Raw genomic sequence first — 8,480 nt, 5'->3', positions numbered from 1 at the left:
CCACCAGGCAGCCCGCGCCCGGTGCCCAGCCTGCCTACACCTCCCCGTCACTCCAGGGGGCTTGGGCGCCTGGCGAGAGCCTCATCTGGCACATTTTCCTGTGAGCATAGACAGCAGCAAAGTGACATGTGCTCATCAGATTCCGGGCACCCTTTAGCCGTCAGCGAAGTCTTTTAATCCAGTGACATCTCTGCTTCGGGAACACCCGGAGAAGCTGTCCTGCCCCACATCACCTCTTACCCTGAAATAGGCTTTGCTCCCTGCATTGGGACAAGTGGGTCTTTGGGCCTGAAGTTCAAGACTGAGCCTCTCTGCCCACATTCCCCTCGTTTTCAAGTGTCTGATGGATCATCAGAGAAATCCCCATGGGACCCAGACTCAGGAGGAACGGGACTCGCCCAGCTATAGGCCTGAGCGTCTAACCGTGGCCTTCTAACCAGGCCGGCCCATCTGAACAGCCCACCCAGGTTCTCAGGAGCAGGCTGCCCCACGCATCAGGTCATACCCGATGTCCAGGACCACTGAGGGCATCGCCCAGGCATCCAAGCGGCTTGGCCTCCTCCGGCCATGGGCTCTGACACCAGGACACTCTGGGACCTGTTTCTCTGGAGGTCCCTCCAAGGTTGTGCACGCACATCCTGACTCTCCTCTCAGCTCGGAGGTCCTTTCCCCCAGGACCTCTGGCACAGGGCACACTGCTCAGTGCCACCTGCAGCTCAGGAGATGGGCTTGGTGGGGTCAGGAAAATCTGGTCTGTCATCTCCAGCATAATCTCCAAGGGCCTTCCTAGAAGGTATGAGGTACCCCTGAGGAAGTTAGGGTAACTCACGGTCAGATGCTCTCAGCTGAGTGAACGACCAGCGATCACTTCCAAATCAGGCTGCCAGGAGAACCACACACTTACTTACGGAACCCTGAACCTCCAAGTCGGAGGGGACGCATGTGTCAGCTTCCTTCATTGAAGGCCTTCTACACAAATGCTTATTGAGCTTTGACTCTTTGTGAAATAACCCAAGCTCCACGTCGTAGGAAATACAATGCTGGTCCAGTCTGTAGAAACAAATACAACCCAAGGCAGCCTGCGATAAAGGGCAGGAAAGGGGAAAACCATGTAACGAGATTGAGAGGACACAGAGAGCCAGCTTTGCTAAGAAGATTATTGACAACTTCAAGAAGTTATGGCATCTCCTTTGGGTCTGGGAGGATGGAAATGCTTTGGAGAGAAACTTAGGAGCAGCAGAGCTGAAGGCCCACGAGGGGGAGAAGCCGGCATCCAGGAGAAATGTGGGATAGTTCAGTTTGGCTCAAATGGACATGAGGCGAAAGAAGCAGCTGGGACTAAATCACAAAGGGCCTGGAAAGTCATGGTCAGGTGTTCAGACGGTGATCGTTAGATGGGAGAGAACCCTGCAAGGGGTTTGAGCTGCAGGGTGGAGTCTCAGTCCTGTGCCCAGGGGAAGGGCTGGTGTCCTGCGGGCAGGACAGGAAATTAGGAAAAGGAGGAAAAGGTAGTGGTTCCATGAATGGACCCAAAGGGACTGATGGGAGAGCTGAGCCAATGGGAGGTGGAGAGACAAGGTACCACACAGCTGAGGGACAGCCGAGCCTGGGTGATGGAAGGAAAGGTGCTACCAGTCACAGATGCTGGGAGTGAAGGGCAAATCCTCATAGGTGGGAAAGGGTCATCTGAGAGGCCATTAACTCGAAGCAGTAGAAATTTTACATTTATTTGATCAATACCTTTCTCCGCACTTGGCTGAAAACTGACCACAGGAAGAAAGGGTATGTCTGTATTTGCTCACCAGTAGGTCCCCAGCACAATTGTTAAATGAGTGAATGAATGCCGGAGTGAGGGAAGGGCCCGGGTTTGGCTAGAATTTCATGGAGAGGCCAAGAATGGGTTAATGATTGTTTGAACTGTTGATACGTTTTCTTCACTCAACAGGCATTCATTAAGCACCTGCTAGTGTTACATACTAGACACCAGAGAGCTTAAGGTCTGGAATGGGGAGACATTCCTGCAAAAAATAAATATAACGAAGTATATGTGACATAGGCTCTGAGGACAGTCCAGGAGCTTAATGAATGAGTGTTGAGAGGCAGGAGGCCTTCAAGGTTGAGGAAGCGTGGGAGCCAAGGTCCAGGGAAAGAGTGCCCTTGAGAGGAGGCTGGCGGCCCCTGGAGGGCCCTGTGCTGGATTCAGGAACTTCCCTCACCCGACATGACACGGGATCCACTGCAAGTTTATAAACAGGAGTCCGGCCTGACAGGACTTTGCTTCAGAACTGGAGGAATGCCGGGCAGGGGTGGGGGCTGGGGCCGACCCTGAGACAGGTGGGACATGCCGAGGACATGCAGAGGTACAACCTTCACAGGACGTGTACAAAGAAGCCGTGGAGAAGAGCACAGGCTGAGGAGAAAAGTGGGGGAAGAAGGCATCTTGGAGTGAGTGAAGAAAAGAGAAAAACACAGGGAACACTGGTAGAGATTGCCAGAAGGTGCAAAGCAAAGAAAGAAAGAAGTGCTGAAAAAAAGATAGCGGACAGCATTACCAGTGGCTTCCCAGCCGTTAAAGACAACGAGGAATGGAAAAGATGGTTGATAAACGTAGGCACTGATTCAAGATGGACCTAGAACACATAACAAACATGTCGTGTGTCTAGTTTTATCGCGTCAGGAGTCTTACATGGTGCCACCCATTTGAAGACTTCTATGGTCTACAGCATGCTAAATACTTATTTCATGACTTGTGTGTGCGATCTAGATGAGTGTTTAGAATAAAAGTATTTGGACAGGAGGTAAGTTCATAATATACTTACATTTATTTAGAAACTCGAACTCTGTAAGTTTGAAGAAACATAGACTCTAGTCGAGCTGCATTACTCATTGGCACTGGGGGGTAGTCAGCTGACACCCCTGGACGTCAGTTTACCCTTTGTAAAATCCTGGCATTGGATTCATTATTTTAGACAGACTTCCAATTCTGAGAACATCAACAGTGACAACAACGAGAACAAGTGTAAGTTGTTGATTCTGTGATTCTAAGCAGGTTCCAACTAACTGTACCCTAAACTTTTTCTTTTCTATCTGAAATTAACTGATTTTTTTTTTCATGCATACCCTTGATCTCTACTGATGAGATGGCGGACTGAGAATGTGATAGAATAGAAAAAGAATTTACATAAAAACATTACATCTTTCAAATGGCCACATATTGCTAAAATAGTTGTAAAAATCAACTATAAACTCTGAGGCAGCTTCAGATAAAACTCTTGCCGATGCCCTGCTCGTTTGCCATGGAGTTTGCTGCTTTCACATTTTTGTCTGTGTTTCTGTTTCGTCTGCCGCTTTTGTCACAGCAAGTGGCCTGGTCAGGTTCTTAGCCTCCAGGTACTCCATGATTCCGTAGGCCACCATGGTCAGACATAGGACTCCCAGGAGAATGTAGAGCTTCACACTGACACACAAAAACGTGCTGTACCCAAACGCGATGACGAAGCCCAGGGCTTCCCAGAGGCGATAGTTGGCAAAAGCGGCCTCCTTGTTCTTCTCAAACAGAACGCCGAACAGAACTGGGGTGGGGGGCGGTGGGGAAGGGGGGAAGAGACAGAACACAAATGTTACCGGAAAGAACTGGCGGGGAAAGACCGAATGGAAATGTTACCAGGAAGCCTCTGATGATTCTTTTAATTATCGCTGAAAGTAGCTTTCCCACTGTCCAGGGTTCTTGGCAAAGTCAGGACCTTTTTCTTTTTAAAAAACAGAATAATCTTATGCTGTGCATTATAGCATAAAAATGGTGACATTTCTCACAGTGAAGACTCAGCCCATGTATAAGAAACAGGATTCACGAAATGTTAGCAGTAGCGGGTCCCTTGTGTGCTGCCGCCAGGCCTCTCTACTGCCTGCCCCGCCTGTGACTCTGTTCTCTGTGACCACCATGCCACCAACGTCCTTAGGGCTCTCCCTCCTCTTCTCACAGTGTAGGCATCGTCCTGTCACACCTTTTACACCACTCACTGTTTTTTCTCCATCTGTCCTCTCATAGACTGTGGACTCCCTGAGGCAAGGCCCATTCTTATCTGGAATGATAATTCCAGCGAAACACTTATGAAATAACTAAGTAGACGAATAGATGGTGGTGATTTGCGGTGACTTCAGGAAGCAGGTAATGAGACTGCACAGGAACTTTGCTTCCTTAGCATGCAGTTTGCTATAATCCAAGCTCCGTTTGTTTCTCCTGAGAGAACTGACTTACCGGTGTTCCTTCCCTGGACCCTCCAGCCTGTACATATACTGCGTGTCCACTCCTTTGAATCAGTGAGCCCTTAGGACACTGGGTTCTGCTCAGTGTCTAACTCTCTTAAGAATAAAGTCAGGTCTATCAACCATAACCAGGATACAATGAGCAAACTGGAATGAGGTTTTAATCAAACAAAGCTCACACCTTGGCCTCAGTGATGTGTCAGCTCCGGGCCCATGAGAGCAGAACAGCCCCACGGACCAATCCCCTGGGCACTGGACCGAACAATGCCGAGATTGACAGGAGGACCTGATGATCAATCGCTCCCACCTTAGTCCTGACCAATCAGGAGAGCCCATGTCCCCAGCTCCCACAGTAACCGTGATTAATGATTGTTCCTTTATCTAACCTGGCACTGAAGGCCATTAGGGAGCGGGTTTCTGAGAGTGCTGGCTCACCTGTGTCCCCGGGTTTGGTGCCAACACCTCAAATAAACCTTTGTTTCCTTTGCTGCAAACTCCTGCTCGTGTCTTGTTTGGCTTGGATATGCATTGGCAAGTGGACCCTTTGAGTCTGTGGTGACAGTGGGGTACCAACAGGTAAAGCACCAAGCCCATGTCCTCAGGGTCGCCACTCGGTCAGACCTAACATCCCTTTTCAAAGGTTTGGACGAAAAAGGCGTTCTGTGGAAAGTGAGATCTGACCATAACTTCCTAACTGGGCAGGTCATGGTGAGCAGTCACGCCCCAGGCCGGCAATGTTTTAGTGAAGGCTTATGTTTGCTTTAAGCCAGCCCTGACCACTGTTTCTGCGAATCTCCGTTAACACACCTTGAAATGCCATAAGTAATACCCCTCAGAGGGGGTCAATGGAGCACACAACCTCATTAATTTGCCTATAACCCAGTCCCCGCCTTGCTTTCTCCCATCCTTGTGTAATCTTCCTTACATTCCCTCCTTAATTCCAAATGCATAAAAGCTGCAAAACAGGTATTCTCAGGAGCATTTGAGGTCTTACTGCCGGCGTATGTCGTCAGTTTGGCTCAAATAAACTCATAAAAATTCTCTACAGGTTTGGACGTTTCTCATGTCAATAAAAGATAAATAATTAACACAATTATACAGTGGGGCAATTCCAGCAGGCAGAGCTGTCCTTTCCTCTTCTCCCCTTTCTGTTATAAACAAAAGGCCACCCCAGGAAGGGAGTTGAAGTAATATGGGACATGTAACCCCAGACATCAGGGGACAGACAAGCAAAGGCACCACCTTTGCATTGAGTGAGGCAATCAGCGAAACAAAATGTCAAGTGTGGGCCTCCGTGTTGGGCAGGATGGACAGACAGCCCTCTGCCCCCAGGTGCAGCGGGACCAGGTACCATCGTCACCATGGAGACCATTATTCCTGGGGGCAGCTGACTTCTGCAACGTTGTGAAGATTTTCTTAGCACTGTCCTTCCTCCAGGGTGAGCTAATGATGGACTTTCAGACGCACATTCTTTTTTCAGCTTTCATTCTGTTCCTCTCCCTTTGCCCTTCTCCTCCTTCCTGCTTCAGAGGGGAGGGGAGAGGGTGGTAGGGATTACAGGCCCTGCCAGCATGGGGAGGAAGGTTGGAAACCAGCAGCAAAGTCTCCTGCAACTCTTCCTGGAAATGTCAACTCCCAGAAGACGCCTCTCGGCATCTGGTTACTCAGCTGCTCATCCACTGTGGGAGGGACTCAGGAGAGCAAGGCCATCAGGCAGATATGAGATAATATAAGATACGCGTTTTAAACAACATATGTGTGTTTGGGAAAACAAGAATCTGTTTGGAGCACTCAGAAGAAAGCGCCTTTCCTGCCTGAGAGTCTGCAAAACATTCCCCTTCGTAAAAGGAAACATGCAAAGAGAGTCCAATAACAACATCTGGGGGTCAGTCAGCTCCTGATACTATTCTTGAGACCCCCCTGTCTCTCTTTGGAGGGGGACTCTTAAAATTGGATCCCAAAATAAGATGCTAGAGAAGAAAATCCTCATTGAGACCTATGGATATACATTGTAGACCCTTTCACATTCTGTGGCACACAGGCTCCTCTGCGCCCCCAGCAGGTTGCAGTGTGAGAGCAAATGCACCCAACTTCATGAATGTTCTGGCAGTGTGGGCAGCTTGAAGCCAATATTTTTGCTCTACAAGTCAGTGTCTTTTGGGGATTTCAAGATTCAATTTAGATTGTGATGGTTACAAATCACTGCGCTCCAGGATAAGGGGACTTTCCCTGCTCTCTCTTGATCAAGTTGAAGTCCAGCTCAGCCTCTGAAGTAGCCATGTGCTCCAAACCTTCCTGAGTCAGTTCATCAGCTTGGCTTTCCGGGCCTCCAGAGGCTTCTATGCTAAGTGAAGAACTTGACATTCTCTGAGTCTGATTCTGGAATTGACCTCCAGTGAGGAGACCCACCAGCTGGAAAGAGGTCCAGAATGTCTGCCAGCTCACACCCTCACGTTCAAAATAACCTCGACGAGTTTGGGAGGCGGAGGAACCCCGCAGGACAGGAGGATTCAGAACCCAGAGGTTGGTGGGAAAGCCAGCTGTTCCTCTGGCTGTACAACAGAGCTGACGAGACTGAAGACGTGTGGCATCTGGATAAGAGGTGGAACCCTTTCTCCTTCTTCCTTCCTAAGCATGGCTCCGACCAAAAAGACTGGATTAGAGTCAGAAGGAGGAGTAAGCCAAAGGACCCTGACGTCGGCAATCAGAATTGTCTTAAGAAAATGAAGAGAAAGGAATCTGGGTGAAATCCATTTGCTCCATTTGGGAACATGCACTAGTGACATCAGGCCCAGCCTGAAGGAGGAGATGGCAGAGCCAAGTCATGACTGATCACTGATGGTGTGAACCTTGATCACTGGTTCAACCTTAAACAAAGCCAGGCTTTTCAGGAAATTACTCATGATCTGGTCCCTATTTTAATCCAAACATCAAGAAGGCAAATACATTAATTGTGTCAAAGTCCAGCAGTCAATGAGATGGTAGGCAGACGGGAGAGACATTAAAAACAGGAAAAGTATGCTAAAAATAGTATGTCCACGTTTCTGAGGTCATTGTACATGTCTACCAAGATTGGACAAATATATCATTGTGGTACGCCTGGTGGGAACCAGGTTTCTCACGGTCAGAGGAAGAAGTGACAGAACGGCACGTGGGGGATGAGAATGAGCCTGGGCTGCAGGAGTGGGGCGGCTGTCAGTGTGAACGCCTTATTCAGAATATACACAGTGAGGCAGGTAGAGAAGGAAACACAGGTGTGTGTGCAGATGTGCTGAATGGGCTGAGAAGCAATGTCACCTCAGTAACACCCACCACACAGACCTGGTTTCCGACACCATTCTCTGGGAAAATGAACCCGGTGCCTTGAAGAAATGGCTGGTTCCGGGACTGGCCCAGGAGAACAATAGATGAACCTGAAGTATTTCATAGTATAAGAAAGTAAAGAAGTTCTTAAAAAATAGACGAAGCGTGTCAAAGGACACAGGCTGCAACGTGAAAGAACTCCCAATGGCCAAAGTTGGAGCAACCAAAGCAATCCAATATACAAAGTGGTAGGATTGTAAGCAAAGGATACAGTCGATGCACTACATTCCATGGTGTGTAGGTGAATGGCTGAGCCAATAACTAAAGTGGGAGAAGGGACACATATTCCTTGTGAAGAATTACACGTAATTTCTGTGCACACCCCCTTGAGGAGATAGAGATTAATCACTTGCCCTTGGTTGTTGGCTAGCCATGGTGAGTAGAAAGGACGAATAGCAGCTCTGAATTGGGGACGTCTGGCAGATGCCCAGTCGACCAGTGACCAAGGTTTACGCCACCAGGATTAGTCATGTGCTGTCAGATACCCCTAACTGATGTGATGAGAAAGGCACTTCACTCTGGGTCTTCCTCCCCCAAACCCATAACCCGAGCCAAATCATGAGAAAACATCAGACAAACCTAAATTAAAGGACAATCTATAAACTGCCTGACCAGTATTCTTCAAAAGTGTCAAGGTTGGCGTGGCCAGTTAGCTCAGCTGGTTAGAGCGTGGGGCTGGTTGCACGAAGGTGGCCAGTTCGATCCTCTTATGGGCCACGGTGAGCTGTGCCCGTCTCACTAAATAAATAAATAAGTAAATAAGTAAGTAAATAAATAAATAAATAAAATTTTAAAATGTGTCAAGGTCATGATAAAAAACAGAAACATGAGAAACTGTCACAGTCCAGACA

At 48.5% G+C, this 8,480-nt stretch overlaps 1 protein-coding gene across 4 annotated transcripts in view; it reads right to left on the bottom strand.

Annotated features, from left to right (window-relative positions):
• Nucleotides 1-2,800: 2,800 nt before the first annotated feature.
• The window catches only part of UNC93A (unc-93 homolog A), a 29,379-nt gene continuing 23,699 nt past the window's right edge, over nucleotides 2,801-8,480 (bottom strand). For all 4 annotated transcript variants that reach the window (XM_081039100.1, XM_081039101.1, XM_081039102.1 and 1 more), the window contains one exon: nucleotides 2,801-3,572. In XM_081039100.1, the coding sequence (XP_080895226.1) occupies nucleotides 3,313-3,572 (260 nt within the window). In that variant the 3' untranslated portion in view covers nucleotides 2,801-3,312. The remainder of the gene's footprint in view (nucleotides 3,573-8,480) is intronic.

Source organism: Rhinolophus hipposideros (assembly GCF_964194185.1).
Source record: "Rhinolophus hipposideros genome assembly, chromosome: 3".
Lineage (NCBI taxonomy): Eukaryota > Metazoa > Chordata > Mammalia > Chiroptera > Rhinolophidae > Rhinolophus > Rhinolophus hipposideros.
Note: the sequence above shows the minus strand (reverse complement) of the source record. Positions and strands in the feature narration are given on the sequence as shown.